The following is a 17,873-nucleotide window of genomic DNA, read 5'->3' as shown; positions in this document are numbered from 1 at the left end:
ATGCACACATCCCCCGTCTTTGGTGAGATTTCAACCCTTCAATCTGCTGATGGTATCTCCAAACTGTTCTCCTCTGGGGTAAGGACTGAACTGGGTGAAGGTGATTTTGGTGTTGTGACAGAAATGTAAAGCTGGTTCTTGGCAGCTGGGCAGACTCTCACCTTTTCCTGCTTGCCCCAGTGTGATCACAGACCAGGTTTATTTTGTGACCCAGAGTTTTATCATCCTTTTTTTTTTCTGACTGGCCTTATGTTGACACCTCACAGCAACTCAAATGTGTGTAAGGTCAGCTGGTTTCCATTTAAAACTACTAAGATGACAAGGAAATGTTGTGCTGCACACCAGCCACATCCATCTGTCAGCTCTGTGGTGTGGATCTTGACAGAATATGGAAGGTGCAGCTCTTTGGGTCCTCACACCAGCTGAGGCAGATCTGGAATCCAGCAACCACTTAAAGCTCCTCGAGGCTGTAGGGGATCTGTGAAGAGTGTTCTGGCTGAGCAGCTGTGCTGCAGCATTGTCACCCTTCAAAATAACTGCTCTGGAGATTTTCAAGGTCAAACTTCACCGTTTGTGACCTGGCAATTAGCTGGAAGCAAAAAGTAGTCCTGGCTTTCCGTCACTCTGGAGACAGTGAGGTGTCTCCAAGACTCAGGGTTAGCATTGACCACAGTGAACAGCAACAGGCTGCTGAGGGCCCATCCATCTAACCTTGCTGTATTCCTTCATTTTTAAACCTCCCATAGTCATTTCCCTGCTGTCATGGAAATAATAGAGCCAGCAAAAGATTGCTCCCCTCTCAAGCACAGGGTAATGAACAGCCATCAGAAACATTTGATATTTCCATGATGTGAAGCATCAATGGCCACAGAGAAAACTGTACCCATTTTGGCAGTACTTAATTTACTGTCACGAGCAAGCGATCTGTACGAGAGAGCAGGCACAACGTTGAAACACTTTCATTACCCTGCCAGGAGCCACATTATTGTTTTCTGTTTTCACATTTCTTAGCAACAACATTTTTTTGTTCATAGGTTTCTTCCTAGGAGCTTGGCTGGAATTATTTTTATGTTGTCCCCAATTTACATGCTGACTTACATCAGCCTGTCCTCGAGCAAGAGCTTTGCTTTCTGCCTGAAAGCCTCCTGGCAATTACTGCTGTCTTCTGCTGATCCACCACTCCTTTGGTGCTGGAGGAGACGAACCTCCCTGCCTGGCAGAGCTGCCTGTCCTGGGGAGCAGCTCAGTCCCTGGCAGGCCCCACCATTCCAGGAGCTGCTGGAGCCAAGGAGGGTCTGGAGTGAACAGGTACAAACTTGTCCTCTGAGCATCACTTCTGCATGCCAGCCCAGAGCCCCAGGCCCCACCCCAGCCAGATAAATCATCTCTAATACGCTGAGTGTACAAGGTGGGATGAGCTGCAGTGCTTGTCATAGGCTCAGGCCTGTGCTGAAAATCTCAAAACATTTTTATTTCCTGCACATCAGAGGCAGTGAAGGCATTTCTGTGTGAGCTGTGCTGATCTAGTTCTGCTGCTCATCCACTCACCACTAACCCTTCAGAGCCACCTTTTCCTTGCCTACCCTTTGCTCTTCCAGTACCAAAACTCAGCCGTACAGCTCCAGCCACAATCCCAGCCCTCAGCTCTGCAGTGGCAGGCAGGTTTAGGGGAGCCCTGGGAGGAGCCCCAGGTTCAGAGCAGGGTGGGGGCTGTGGGCAGTTCCTTTAGCCCTGCTCTCCTGAGCCCCAGCCCGTGGTGCTGCCCATGGTGAGTTTGTGTCCGCTCCTGTTAGAGCCTGAGCCGGGGCTTACTGTGGCTGTCGGTCTGTGGCTGAGCAGGCAGATGGACAGACAGAGGGATCGGAGGGCTCCAGCCCATCCTGGTGCCACTGGCAGAGCTTCTGCAGCCCTGGGACCTGCCTGCAGATACAGAGCAAAGAAATGGAGCAATGCAAGGTCCCAAAGAGAAACCTCACTGTGGCCATGGGACCTGCAAAGCCTCCCAGGGCTCTGGGGCTCTGCTCCCGTGCTCATTTGACTCCTGAAGATTTACGGTGGTTTGTGCAGCCCTCAGCCAAGAATGACTTCAGTGGGTGGCTGGCCTGCACTGGCAGAGTGTGCTGCTCCTGGCAGCTGGTGTGAGGAGCCCTGGCGTGGTGCACACTCTGGACCTTCCCCTCTATCGGCTCAAATTCAAGTTGTGGCAAAAAAAAAAAAAAAAAAAATAAATTATCCCCGGCTGGAAATTTGTGTTCACGTGGTGGTGGCTGCAGAGTCACGTCAGTGGCATGTGCCAGGTAAAGGTGAATGCCTTGGGTCCCAAGTCCCTGATGTGAGCCCAAATCCTGGAGCTGCTCAGCTCTCATGACCCATGGCTGGAGGGTAAAGGTCCCTCCCCTTGAGGGGCTGCTGCTTGTGTTTCCCAGCATCAGCATCCCTGGGGCTGGGCTGCAGCCCAAAGATGCCAAAACACACAGACCCAGCATTTACAAGTGGCCTCAGCCTTCTCCCCAGCCTCTGCTGGTCCCATGCCCGTTAGACATGAGGTGACTGTGAGAGCTCACCCACATCTGGGCACATCTGGGCACAGCACCAAGAGCTTTCAACCAGCTGGCCCCAGCCCAGCTGCTCCCCCATGTGAAACTGCAGCACAGTGGAAGGGGGAGATGCCAGCACCCAGCACTCTCTCAGGAAAGACAGAATAAATGTCATTTATGTGCCAGAGAAACAGCAGACCTCAACAACAGCAAAGATAAAACAGAAAATGGGGAAAAAAACTGAGAAAGAACGAGCACAGGGACTTCACCAACACCCAAAACTACATCAGGGCTTTGAGACGGACCCTCAGTTCTCATCCCCCTAAGGATGGAGATTTCTGTAACACTACAAAGATAAATACAACTGGGAACTGTATCATTAGAGGCGCTTTAAGCTCCCATATATAGCCTGGAAAGAGACTGTTGCTAAGAATAGTGGGGCCCAGATATTCCACAACATGAGAGTTGACAGATTTCTTCCCAGCACTAATAGGATGTGAGGCTATTTTAAACTTGCCCTGGTAAGTAGTCAGGGCGTTCTTGAAGAGCCGGTCCTAGAAAACAAACACAGATCAAGAGATGCCGGGTTGGGTCCGCTTCAATTAAATGCAGGATAAACACAAGGAAGGTTATTACAAAGGGTGTCCTTTCTAAAGCCCCAACAGAGACAGTGATGGTGGGAGCCAGCAAAATCAACTGGCCTGCAGCACCCTGAGCCCTGAGCCTGGAGGATTCAGAGTGTGAAATCAGAGTTGTGGTGATGTGGTGAGGCTGCAGAGGCTGCCACCACTGCCAGGCCCTTCCCTTCCCTCATCCCCTCCCTGCTGGAGGAGACAAAGGGGTGCACAAGCAATGTCAGACCCCCCACCCCAAAACCTCACTAAAAGCCATGGAAATCTTTCACTGGCTGGGTTGGGAGATTGGATGAGGCTACATTCATTTAGACTAAACAACCCCCATTTCACAGCAGTATCTGCAGTGGGTTTTGGCAGCATTATGGCAGAAATAAACTACTCCCTTGTACTTTCTTGGAACTGACGAACAGTGATGGCAGCAAACTGAGTAACCTCTTTAATGTGCAACAACCAGTACGTAAAATAACACGCACTTCATGGTCAGAGTCCAGTTTTAAATAGAAATTACACAGTGGATATGTTACATTGACAAGTATATAGTGGTTTCAACATTATTTTCTCAAAAATAAAAATACATCACATTGGAATATCGCATACAAAATGTAGAATTTGCCCTAAAATAAAATTCTATCAAATCACTTAAAAAATTAGAAAAGTAAAACGCATACAAACGCCAGTAAAACTGAACAGTCTTACAAGTCGAGGATAGTTTACAAAGATGCTGTCCAACATGTAAAACCCTCTTCCTTCTCCATATGTTCATGCAGTTCAAAAAACCCCAACTGTTAGGTGTGTCCCATAATTAAAAGCTGTTTTTATGACCTTATCAAGTACTTCTTTCTAAAATGCACAGTGGAAGACATTAAATGTGGTAGGGGAAAAAGAGATTTTAATCTAGCAAATATCACAGGCAGAGAAAAGAAATATGTCTGGAAAATGCATCGTTGTCCCATGGGAGCAAGAGCTGATGGCAGGCTGCCTGTGGGGACACCCTGCAGCTCTGCTGGGCTGGCTCAGCCCAGGTGACAGCAGATAGGTCAGGGCACACCGAAAAGCTGTGGGCAGGGAGGGGGCAGGGAGCACAACTCAAGTTTATATTGCACATTCAGGGTGTCCCTGCTGGGGAGGGACATGGAGCATCCCCCTCCCCTGGCATGGGTGAGTACCCCAAGCCCCAAGGAGCCTTTCCCCAAGCCCCACACAAACCTGCACATCCTCTCTGTGAAGGAAAACACGGGCTTGGGGTTGTTGTGGCTTTGACAAACATGTGGACTAAGGTTGGAGAAGTGGCATCAGCCTGAAGGGAAGATCTTCCCATAAAGAAAATAGGTTTTGCTGGTGGTATTGTCTTCATGTAGCAATACAAAGTGAGTGCAGTGAGTCTGTCCAGATGCAATAAGCAGATAAATCACATGAAGGAAGGGAGAACAGTGGGAAGGGAGACCGTGCAGAGAAAAGCTTTTATTGCAGAGAGCAAGTCCCACCTGCCTTCCCTGCTGCACCCTGGAAAACCAGCGCCTCTACATCGAGTGCCACCACCGTCACTGTCCCTGTCCCTGCGGCACAAATCCCGCCACAAACAGAAAATGAAGGTTGAAAACTCATCCTTGAGGAAGGAAAAAATGAGGTTCTGAAGCAACTGGGCTGAAGTAGACACCCCTTCTGTGCAATTAACCCAGGTGCCCAACATCCCCCCTCCTGGGCATGCTGGCTCAGCACTTCCCTTCTCCCTCTGTGTTGCAGTCCCTGCTCTCCACCAGGGCTTGAAGCTTCCCACGGTGCTGCTGGGGCTGAGCAGTGAAGAACCAGTGCTGGGGCTGTGGGGGGCATGAATTGATCCAAAAACTTTGCAATCCCAAGTAATTGGCAGGAGCCAGCACATCTGTGCAAATATTTGCTTTTGCTTGTCAAAACTTTGGACAGAATTACATTTCTTCCTCTATTTATTAGCTTCATCTGTCCTGAAACACAAACTGCAAAAATTGTAAGCAGATTGACATCTCCTGACTTCACTGGGGCTGTGCCTGCCCTGAGGCAATTCTCTGCCAGCTGAAGTGACAGTCCTGGAGGAAGCAAGGCAGATATTGCTGTGCCACCCACAACCCACCTCGCAGCAGTCACGGCTGCAGGGAAGTGAGTGGAGTCTGCATTGATGGTTATGATCCCCTCACGTGAAGCAGCAAACCTGGAGGCTGCCTGGCTGTCTCTTTGTTGGAAAGGAGGCAGCAGCCACAAGGCAGCATTTCCCTCTTCTCCCCCCACAGCTGGAATGCTGGGACCCACGGAAGGTGACAAGTTCTTGTATGTTTTGGCAAGGTTGGCATCTGCCCTCACGTAAGTGTGCATTCACACACACAGCAACGTCCTGGCACACTCCACATCCCTGCTCTTCCCATGCTTTAACAACCCTGAGAACAGCAGCACCATCATCAAATACCAAATCAATACCCAGAACTGGGGTAGGTTTCCACACCGCTGTAGCAGCTGTCTTGCCAAGTTATTACAATGGTCCATACTTAGTATAAAAGGAACCTCCTCAAAACCAATGAAACATAAAAATCCCTTTGTCAGAGATACTTACTAATTTGCAAGTGACCCAACAGCAAAAATGAACAATTAGAGCCCTGCTGTCACACCAGTACAGAGCAGTTATATCCACAGTGCAAACTGTGTAATTCCCATTCATATTTCAGTCACTCCTGACAATTAAATCACATTTCCTTTTCTTGTTACAGCCAATACATGCACATCAATCAATGCAGCTTCTTTATGTTGCAGTGCAAGGCCACAGTCACTTGCTCAGTTTACTGTAGAACAAGAACCCAGCAATAACATTTCTGTCACCACAAAATTTCAAACTTTATATGGACTTGATCAGTCCAATGCAATATTTTGAAATACTGAAATTTTGGGCTGAAATGCCCCCTGGAACTGGGCACTTCTTGTTACTCAATCCAATCTGTTGCTCTCCCCAAGTTACCACTACAAACACTGAGAGTTTGGGATTTTCCAACCCACTCTAAGATTCAAGTTGTTCCACTCCCACTCCTTTCAGCTCTGTCAGATGGTTGGGAATAACTGATGCTGTGAGCCTGAATACCTGACACACACAGTGCCCATCTGCTTGGCCTCTCCAGGAGTGGGAGCTAAAATCATAGCTTTCAGGTAAATTACAGTCTGCTTGTAACAGATTATCTGTTCACAATATGTGCAGAATCTTTGGGGTCTGCACTTTATTCCAACTGGCATGATTTTCTAAAAAACCCTATTCTTATGTACATTAAGTACACAGGCAGCCAACCCTTCCCTGTAAAATTGCTCTGGAAGGAAGGAAGCTCTTCTCCACACCTCCAGCTCAGGGGAGCAGGCAGCCCCAAGGGAGGGCAAAGGACTCCAGAGGAAGTTAATGGGTAACAGCAGTGACCAAAGACAGGAACCAGTGCTGTAAGTGGAGCCAGCATTTTGTAATCCTGAGCCTCCCCATGAGCAGCATGGGAGCTTGCACAGCTCCACAGCTCAGGAGGAGAGCCAGCAGTACTGGAAGCTGAACTAAAGGTGTCACTGAGCCAAACAAACCTGAAGAGCAGCCCATGTTTAAAATGAACCATTAGGAGAGAACAGTCACTATGGAACATCCTTCCCAGCATTTCCTGTACAAACCACAACACAACTACCTGTGTGTTAAGGGGCTTGGCACTGCTGGGGAAGACGTTCTTCAGGGCTGTGAAGCTACAGATCACCAAGAGAAAGAAATTCTGGGGCTTCTCAGGGCGCCTTCCTCTGCTGGCAAGTCACAGGCCATGCAGCAGCCAATGCTGTGACTGGTTCAAGTTAGAGAGACTTCAAACTTTCATTATTAAGAAAAACATTAACTGTATTGAGCCTATTCTGCACTGCTGCTAATTGCATCTGTACTGCTAAGGGCTTTCCCTGCACTTCAAACTCAAACTTCCAACAAAGTGCAGGCAGCCTGGCAGCTTGGACTCTTGCTAAATCCAAACAAGGATGAACCAAGTGATAAAGTTTATCCAAAAAATATTACTATGGGTTAAGTTGTGTTACTGAAATGAAATGGACTGCTCCTCCACAGAAGGAAATAAAATGTTTTCCAGAGATCTCAGCAAGCACATTTAAAATCCTCACATCCATCCTGAGCCAGACTTGTTAATCTATTAAAAATCCTAAGCCTGAACTCTGTGTGAGGAATGCAGCCGTGTCCTGCACAACCTGAAGTAATTTGGGAGCAATCCTTTGACTTTCACTTGGGCAGATTTCCATCAGAGTTGCTGGGAGCTCAGGTTGAGCCCTGACTCCGGCGCAGGTTTCCAGCGGGGTCTGGCTGAGCTGCCCAGCCCTGGAGAAGGTCCCTGCCGTGGAGCAGAGGCACTGATGGCTGTAACTCAGCCCAGGCTGCAGTGCCAGGCATACACAGGGCCTGGGCTCTGCATGGCAAGGCTCTGGGAGCGAGGGGCTGCAGGGGGGGCCGTGAGAAGCAGCTGGGAGCTTCCCCGTGAGTGACACAGCCAACACCAGCCAGGCTCCAAATGGAGCAGAGGCCAAGGCTGAACCCATCAGCCATGGTGAAAACACCTCTGGGATAACAGAGTAAGAAGGGAAGCTATGGCACAGCAGCCATTGCAGCCACAGGGAGGAGTAGCTCTACAGGTACCCGGGTCAGAGCAGGGGGAGAGGGAGGAGCTGAATCCAGAGATTCCCCTGCAGCCTGTGATGCAGACCATGGTGAGGCAGCCCATGGGGAGCAAAGATCCACCTGCAGCCTGTGGAGAACCCCATGCCGTGCAGCTGGATGCCCAAAGGAGGCTGTAGACCTGTGGGAAACCTGCTGGAGATGACTCCTGGCATGACCTGAGGCACGCTGGAGAGAGAAGCCCAGGCTGGAGCAGGTTTGTTCCCGAAGCTCTGTGCCCGCACCGGTGAAATCGTGGAGGATTGTCTCCCCTGGGAAGCACTCCATGCTGGAGCAGGGGAAGAATGTGAGGTGTCCTCAGGGGATGAGACATGGTCTGACCACAGCCCCCATTCCCTGTCCCCCTGTGCTGCTGGGAGGAGGAGGGAGAGAAAACCACAAGTAAAGTTAAGCCTGGAAAGAAGGGAGAGATTGGGGGAAGGTGTCTTCAAGATTAGGTTTTATTTCTCATTACCCTACTGTGACATGATTGCTAGCAAATTAAACTAGTTTCCCCAAGTTGAGTCTGTCTTGCCCATGATGGTAACTGGTGAGTGATTTCTCCATGTTCTTACCTCAACTTATGAGCTTTCCATTTTATTTTCTCTCCTCTGCCCAGCTGAGGAGGGCAATGACAGAGCAGCTCTGGCGGGCACGTGGTGTCCACCCACAGTCAGCCCACCACACAGAGAAACAGCTACCAAAGCATCAGAGTCACAGTGAGCCATTCACACTGACTCAGAAAAACAATCAACAGGGTTTAAAACAAGAGATTCACTCTTTTCTCCTGACTATGGAGAGCCTGCATCTGGAAGCACTGACAAATATTTTGAATTGTTTGATGCCTTCTGGAACAGAGGAAGAATGGCTTATAGTATGAATACTGCGTAAAATACTTCTCCATCTTAACATAGTCAGGACAGTGGAAGGATCTGAGATCTCTGTCACTCAGGACAGTGCCTGAGCGGAGCAAATTTAATCTTTATATAGCTACAGTAAATTGCAGAAACAGAGCTCTGAAAAGCTATCTGAACTGAAAGTTCTGCCATGACAGTGCAACTCCAGACTCTTGGCAAGCAATCCTTGGTTTCAGAAGACAATAGGTAGCAGCAGCTACTGGATACTGAAACTAATCCAGGCACTAAAACATAGTAAAAAGATGCTGTACAGTTAATACCACTCATCTGAAAGTAAGGGATCATGCCAGTGGATCTGATTGGACTGATTTAGTTTTCCCTGTGCAGGTTAGCTCCACTACCCAGAAAGAGCCTGCTTCAAGACAGGAAAGATCATTTAGAGCCCATATAGGCAATGAACTAAATCCATTTTCAGTTACTACAGTAAGTACATCAATTGCTCTGAAAACATAAAAGCAAGGAACAGCTTGTTTTATTTTACTGCACAGATACACTCCTGAGTTAAGTCTTAGAGGTGTATTCTCTCTGCAAAAGGAGAGCAGGCAGAAGGAACAGATCCATGTCTGAAAGGTAGTTCTGGGTTTATTTGAGTGAGCTTATCATGTTGGTGTCACCTCTTGGCAAAGAGCCCCACACAGGAGCAGAGGGTGCTTGATTCAACTTCCAGAGATGCAAAGCCTCCTCCAACACATGCACCCACCCCCTGCCACAGAACTGCCACGACAGGAAATCATTCAGCCCCTGAACAGAATCCCTGTCGCAGACCGCGCACGACGCGTTCCCACTCGCGGCAGTGACTGGCTTAGTTACAAACAAGGGCACATCACCTTCCCCAGACAGCATCACCTGGGGTAAACCTAGGGAAACACATACCCTTGCACAACTTATATATATATGTATCTCTTATATATATAAGTTTTATTTGTGTATACATTGATATAAATATGCACACCCCCATACACACAAACACACCCCCCTAACACAAAGCACAGAACACACACACACATACAGAAATATTTTAAATGATGCTGAACTGAAATCTAAGAATATAATTAAGAAATCATTAGCAGGTTTAAAAATTGGGTTAAAAAACTTTTCAAAGTGTCTTTAATATTTATGTTCAAGTAAGGGCCAGAACGACCACAGATTAGTACTGATAAAAAGAGCTGGCATTAATTTCCCATATTATGCCAGAACTCATGAGTTACTCCTCATTGTCAAACTCATTGTCATTTCGCCATCAATGCACCTCCTCAGCTAGGAAGGTGTTTTGTTAGGAAACAGTAATTTTTCAAGACAAGTTACAAGCAATATTGTTTAGGCACCCTCAGTCATAAACTAATCCTAAAAACCACACACACCTTAGAGTATCAGGAGAGAACTAGCAGGACTCAGACATCCACACCCACAGTATTCAGTGGCACAAACAGTAAAAAAGGCAGTACTGGAGATGGAGGATGGAAAGGTGACATAGTGGTGGCCTTTAGAACAGCAACCTTTACCTAGAGTGACACTCCAGTACACCTCAGATACTCCATATTCAGGAGATATGGAACTATGGTGGCATTTCAGGGATGACTGTGGGTGCAGGTTGAGATTCAGTGGCAGCTACAGCTATTGTTTACTTGTGCTCCAGGGTGGTAACAAACACCTCTAATAACAATGCAAGGATTATTTGGGCTATTTAGTATGGCTAAAACCCCTGTGTACCAGTGTCTTATATCAGAACCCACTTTATTAGAATGTAAATGTAGTGTACAAGCACCAAATCATTTTAGCTTAACTGTTTAATGGACATTCAATATATAAATGACTAGTGATTTTAAAGAGCTCTTGAAGGAAAGATTTTTCTTATTTTTTTCCTTTTGTTAAGATTATTCCCTATTTTTATTCTGATAGAAGACTCTGAAGATTACTGGTACCCAGGTGTGTAGAACCGTGAGTCAGCACACAGGTGCACACAGACACACACACACATACACAACATACACCTCACTGCTACATCAACAGCCTCCTCAACAGAGAGCCCCAGCCCTGGCACAGGGACCTGGACAGCAGAGAGATTCTCTTTGTGCATTTTGGTGTCACCATCACCACTCCAGCTCCACATTTATGGCAAATCAAGATGGTCTTGAACGTAAGAACAACCCGTCCCTCACCCTCTCTAAATAAAGCCATGATTAAGTCTTGAAATTTCTTTGTTTTTCTGCTGTTCAGCTGTGCAAATCCAGGCAGATGTGCAGACTGCAAAGCCGACTTCCAGTCTCTTCCAAGCCCTCACCAGCCCGGTGTGATCACACGGAGACGACGACGTCGAGATAGAGTCTGTCGTAGGACTCGCGGAAGCACAGGATGAGGAGCAGGCTGAGCAGACACGACCCTGGCAGGCACCAGTTGAACCAGGAAAACTCTGTAAAGCAGAACAGAGACCCAGCCTCAGTTATCAAATGTGCTCTGTGTTTAAAGCTACCAAAACTCGGACTGATGGCAGGTTTGAAGGAAATTGCTGTGTTCTGACAAAATCCTGACAGCTCCTGATCGATGGAAGGTAAACGTGGCCTGTGAGCCTTCTCCCATGGACACCTCAAGTTATATGTATTTATAACCAATGCCTCCAGCTAACGTGAATCCTCCTTATTCAACCTGCCAATGGAGAGAACTGGGGAAAAAAATAAAATCCATCATTGCTAATGGAGAATAAACCACTTCCAAAGACTCTGCTCATTAGTCCCTTGATTTCTATGGATTGAGAACTAAAATTAAAAGCATAGGAAGAAACTGGGTTTGATTTTGAATCCTGCCTCACTGCATAAGGAGGGGAAAACCAATTCCTCAGAAGAAACTTGTGCACAATACAATCAATTCAATTTAAAAGTCATTGCAAAAACAGGTCCTCAGAAGCCTCTTTTCAGCTGTTTGACACAATGTACTGCTCTTAAAAGCCTGTGTTCCACATTCAAGAAATCCTGTCATCTGATATTTGACTAATAATTAGCAGTTTGATGCATGTTTTTTTTTTCAAACAAGTACAATACAATTTTTTTAAAAATGTGTCAGTTTACTAGAGAAAAAGTAATTTTTTTTCTCTGGATAGTGTTTTACTCATTTTTTTTTTCATTTTCCATTATTACTAGTATTATTAATATTATTATTTCTCTTATTATTATTTATTTAATTTTTCAGAATCTAAACTCTCCCTCCAGGTCTGAGTTAATCAAAATCAAGGCTTCATAACTGCAACTTTCTTAAATCTGTAATTTATATTGCTGAAAGAAAAAACATGATTTATTTTAAACAATGCGAAGGACAACTGTCAGAAAGCCTGAAAAATCAACCTTCCAAAACCAGTAACTTTGAACACCAAAAACCCTTATGGAGTTGTTTAGGCAGTAATATTATCAAAACTGTAGTAAAATTTTCCTAGCCTTGGAGAAGACTGTTACGTGATGCCAGAAGTGTACAGGCAAATGCTTTGCTATTATTCTCCTTAAAACATTCCTCCTTAATTGGATTAAACAGACTTTAACTCAAATATCCTGAAAGATGAAATTTAACTTGGGAATCCTTCTTGTCTTTTTTGATTCAGAATTTGTGACAGCGCTGGCAATGCAGGGGACACATCAAGGGTGTGAAGCCAAAGGTCAGTTTCCTTTTGGTTTTCCCTTGGAAGTCCCTGCAGAAAAGGCAAGGGAAACCTCATGCAGAGGCTGTAGCTTTGGGACACAGCACTAGCAGTGAGGCTGAGCTTTAGGAAGGTTTACATCCCCACTCTGCTAGCTGAACCAAAACCTTCAGTGCACTGGAAAATTTCCAGGGTTTGGAAATCCTTCACAGCACTTGCAATATCAGTACAAGGAGAAAAAGAGAAATTGGAATAAAAACTACTGAAAGATTATTTGGCCTAAAAGGAAAGACCAAGGGAACAAGATGAATTTGACTGAGTTCTGATTTATCTGTAAGCTCCTTAAATGCCATTAGAGGATGTATTTGAATCAAATGAAAGCAAATTATTAAGATCATTATCTACCTTCTAACGGCTTTTTTTAATCAGAGGAGCCAATAGCACCCCCGGCACTGATCCCCCCCAGTGACCACAAACTCTCTCATACTTTCTATCAAAGAATGGATTTTCCTAAGCAAAAAATACTTTGTTTTCTTTCCTTTTGAAGAAATAAGGAAAGTATTTTAAGTGTATGGGTATACCAATTTCAGATTTATCCTAGCCTGCATTTACTGATATCTCGTAGGGAAAGAAATATAAGAGACAAAAAATGGTCCCAAATACCCTCTTTATGGGGGGATGAGTTCACTTTATTGTAATTCTTTCATCAGAAGTGAGCTCATTCATTATGTAATGCCAAACACTGAAAAAATTCTCAGAATATTCTGTGTCATCTTTCCAGCTCAGGTACAGATGTCAGAAAAAGTAGTATGTGTGAACAGAGTTCACACCAATTAATATCAAAAGTATTATTTAAAATGTAAAGACTAGCTCTCACAACACCCAAGGCTAGCCCAGATGGCATTCAGATTTTACAATGATACAGTTCAACATCAGTATTTAAAAAATTAAATAATTTCTCTCTGTTTGTGTTCACAGACCACAATTTGGAACAAAGTTGTCATCCTGCTTGCAATTTCCTGGCAGAAAGACAAACCAGGCTGAAAAATTGCCCCAGGTTGAAACCTTGATAATTGCTAGCAGAATTCAATCTGAAATTTGTCACACTCCTCTTAGTTATAAAATACATCTTAAGAAGTAGCAATACATAAAAGCTCACATTTTCTAATGGTTTACAAATATTACACTGTGAAGCCAATGTTTACCATAATGACAAAATACAAAGAAAAAATCTGTGTCTTTGAAAAGCATTAATAAAGACCACTTCCCTTTGAAAGCAAGCTGGGTTCTTATTTTACAGCTTAGAGTAATAATATGTATTATAGTGTACTAAACAGCAACTTGTAACTTATGATTATGAGTTAGGAGGAAGCAAATAATACTTGTGAGACAAGAAAGTCTGGAGCAATTGACAAAAAAATGAAGGGAAATCCTGTTGAGCTGGATTAGGCCATGGGATTACCCAAAGGAATGCCTGTTTTTGAGCAGTTTTCGCTGTCTTTGAGCAGTGGTGAGAATTCTCTGCCCTGCAGGGGGACCTCTGATCCACTGAATGGAGCTGGCTGGAACTGGGGCATTTCTGCTCTGCCCCTCCTGGGCAATACAGTTGTAGCCAGCAGCATGAGGCTGGGTGAGCTTTACTGTGGTTCTGAACACCCACAGGTACAAACATTATTAATGGTCACGTTACCCAGGCTTTTATAAACTATGATGACAGTGTGTACCTTGGTGGTTTCTGGCTACAGCAAATTCAGGTAGAATTGTCTTGCATCTAAGCCATTTTTATAAGCATGCATATAGAAAAGAATAATTAAAATTCTCCTTCCTTGCTGCCCTTGCTTGGATTCAAACATTTGGTTATTAACAGAAATTGTATGTGCAAAGCCTTCCTTTTACTGACAAAGGTATCTCCTTAAGGAGAATTAAATTTTTCAAGCGGCTTGTATTTCTTACCTGTATGGTAAAATGTGAGGAAAAACAAAAGCACTCCCATGAACACATTACTCAAAAAGGTGACAACTCCACAGCTTATTCCTTCTGGAACAGGGTAGACTGTCTCCACAAAGAGCTCAAAGAATATTGGTACGCTGCTGTTGAGGAATATACCCAGCAAAATGCAGGATGTGTACAGTGTACCTATAACAGAAACAAAACCAGTTATTAATTACACGATGGTGTTTTCTCCCCCTATTCAGAGCTGCCAAGAATACTAATATCTGAATAACCAAAAAATGCATAACCTTATTTTTATCCCCTGTGTATCAAAAAGAACATCACATCCCACCAGCTTTAGGAAGAATGAATGCATTGATTTGTTGGGAAAAAAAGTCAGAAGTACTGATTGACTTATTTATCTATTTATTTAAACAGAATCCATGAAGATACATTCAGTGATTTAGACTCCACTTGTAAGTAAAACAAACAACAAAATTATGAATGCAAAGTATCACCTACTAGTTTGATTTACCTCTGAAGAAAACAGAAAATATTGTCCTACCCACAATTAGGACAGGGAGCAATTAATGCACCAAATTGGAAATAGACATGGATTAACCTTTTGACTTAGCTCTAAAGGTCAAAACTAATTTTGCTTCTATTTTACAAATAAATACTAATGATCTACCAGCTATCAAGACATTAGTATTCAGCACAGCCTGAGCTGCAACATGTTGAATCCCTTCTGGCTTCAAAAGGAAATGAAGGGCACCCAGCTCCTGACAGGAATGGGACAGATTTGATAATGCAGATTATTTGCTGCTCTACAGCAAATTGTTTTTCTTGGACAAACCAACAGAAGAATGTGACATTTCTTCAGCAGCCTCAGCTATTTTGTTCTAAAATTTCTGCCAAATACTTCACAGCACCTAATACAAAAGCTTAATATGCCTATATTATCATTTAATAAATGTATTATAGCTATTTATGGAAAAGAAGAAACAACACAAAATGTCACAAAAATTTAGTATCTATTTATAAATTTGGTTTTTTCTTAGTGCTGTCTTAGAGAAGATTTCCTGACTTACAACCTCAATAACCCAAGATTACTGACCAAATAAAAAGAAGAAAGAAATTATCGGAAGGATTTAAATAACAAGAAAACCCTGAAATAATTTCTGAGGTTCCCACCAGAAGACTAAGAAAACCTAAAGAAAAAAGTCAGATACAAAAGTCTTATGAAGTCACAGGTAAATTATTTATAGTGTCTTTTTGCTGCAGTGAAAAGATTATATGGTACAAAATCCTTAGATTTTTTTTTCATATAAATATATATATCTGTACATATTTCAATTTAATTTACGCTCTTTTTTCTTAGAAAGGGGAGAATGGAAACAGCTCTGCTTCATCTTTTGTTATGCACTGCTCAAGATTTCAGCTGAGAAACTTAGCAGAAAATGTTCAGCTTAAAAAAAAAACTAAATATCAGCTTTTTAAAATACAAAAAACTCATGGAAAAGAAATAAAGGCATTAAAAGGCAGAAGGGGCTACCTATCACATCCTCTATTCCATGTGGTTTGCATCCAAAGCACAAGGACATTTCTTTCTCAACAGAGGATTTGTCTGGACAGGAAAAAGGAGGGAGAGCTGGCCCTGCTTTTTTGAATATACCACAGTACTCTGAGCTGTTAAGAAAAACAAACAAATGCACACAAAACCAAAGAAAACCAACCCTCTCAAAAAAAAAACATGGTAGCTTTTCCTACCCTTGAATTCTCCTGTCATAAACTGCATAATAAATCAAAGAAATTGATGCAAGATATGTCCAGGAGTTGTCAGAGAGGAAAGAAAAACCCCCACACAGCATTAGGATGCTCTTCCTAATGCTCTCCTCTAGCTAACACTGAAAACCTGATTCCCTAGTTGAAAGATCCATAGATTTTTGCTGCAAGTCCTCACCAGTATTTAAAGTTTCATGAGCCACTCTTTGAACTCCCATTTACCTCAAACACTGCTGCATATTGCTCTAACTCTCTTTAACTGCTGGCAGGTGTAGCCAGAATAGCCAATCACACCCAGCGGTTTGACATTTTTGTATTGGCTTGAGAGACCAACACATAAATGAAATAGAACAATCTCTTAAGATTACACTCAGTTGAATATGTCTATAGATAGACTTGTAACTTCTAGAGAACATTTTCAAAACCTCCCTCAAAGAAGAGAAGGTGGCACCTAGCTGTAATTCTGTATCAGAATCTCAAACAGTGGAAATAGTTGAGAAGCTGCTGAAAGCCACGACAGCACCACTGAAAACGAAGCAGTGAACACAGCATCAGAAGCAAGACCTCTGCAAGAATGCTGAAACATCTTCCATAAGGAGCAACAGCCAGGAAAGGGAAATCATGCCTCTGAACAGAGACAATGTCTAGAATAAATTTCCAGAAACTTGGAGTCAACTGAGATGGAGGCAAAAATTAGCAAACGTTTAATGACTTCAGATTTTATTTAATACAGTAGGTGCCAAGGTTTCCATAAAATGAATAAGCATAAGATTTGCTAGTTTAAAATATGCCTGTTGAATGCCATCATTGCTCACCACTCACTAAAAGGTATTAAGATGACCAGACCACAAGTGAGCAAGGGCAGTAACTGTACCTGGGAAACAACACCCTCACCTTTCCTTGTCACTCACACAAACACACCCACTGGCACACACCTCACACTGCCACACTGTGAGGAGCAAAGCAGCTTTAGCATCACCTTTTGGCTGCCCCAAAGTATTGCCTGCCTTGTGTGTGCATACCAAGAACTGCCAGCTGAATACCAGTGACAGCACCTCAGCTGAGATCACAGGTAGCACTGATGAAACAAGGTCTGTGTAGAGGTACAGGTACACACATCTTTGGAATTAATAAGCAGAAATGTCACAGCAAAAGGACAGACAGAATATAGCATCCAGTAGATGCCAATTTAAGTTCTAACATCTAATGGAAATTATAGCTTTTAATTGGGAAACCACAAAAAGAAGCTCTGAAAATGAGGGTGATGTGCATGTCTGAAAGCCTTCTTTAAATGGCACATATTGTAGTGATGGGATTTTTATTTCATGCATCTGTAAATCACCCCAGGTTTTCCTGAGCACTATACAAATTAGCTTATTCCAGTAACTTGGCAACTGAGTCACAAATCCAACTGGTCAACTAGACAGGAACTCAAAGATAAGAGAAGCAGTTCTAGAAAAATAAGTCACAGAAACAAGTAAAATCAGAGTTTAGAAGTGGGTTTTGGCTTTTATTTCACACACAAAATAGTGTATCTCATATTCCAGCTCGTGGGCGACAGGACAGCAGGGAGATACCACCTATTACCAGGGACCATTTGCTTTCCATCACAGAGACCTTGTGCTGAACAAACACAAACAATTACCATGATTTTATACTGCAGAAGAACAGCTGCTGAAGTTACAGCAAATGTTCTTTCAATTAAGACAATCTTAATGACAGTCATTGGAAATGAATATAATGATCTGAAAGCACAGA

General features: G+C 43.8%; 1 protein-coding gene across 1 annotated transcript in view; it reads right to left on the bottom strand.

Annotated features, from left to right (window-relative positions):
* Positions 1-3,927: 3,927 nt before the first annotated feature.
* Positions 3,928-17,873, bottom strand: part of SLC49A4 (solute carrier family 49 member 4) — a 70,228-nt gene continuing 56,282 nt past the window's right edge. Inside the window, exons 8-9 of the mRNA XM_015634676.3 lie at positions 14,352-14,534; positions 3,928-11,186 (exon numbers count right to left, since the gene is read on the bottom strand). Of these exons, the coding sequence (XP_015490162.1) occupies positions 11,071-11,186; positions 14,352-14,534 (299 nt within the window). The 3' untranslated portion in view covers positions 3,928-11,070. The remainder of the gene's footprint in view (positions 11,187-14,351; positions 14,535-17,873) is intronic.

The sequence above is a fragment of the Parus major genome, chromosome 7 (genome assembly GCF_001522545.3).
Source record: "Parus major isolate Abel chromosome 7, Parus_major1.1, whole genome shotgun sequence".
NCBI classification, from domain to species: Eukaryota; Metazoa; Chordata; class Aves; order Passeriformes; family Paridae; genus Parus; species Parus major.
The sequence above is the reverse complement of the archived record's forward strand: the minus strand, read 5'-3'. Positions and strand labels throughout refer to the sequence as shown.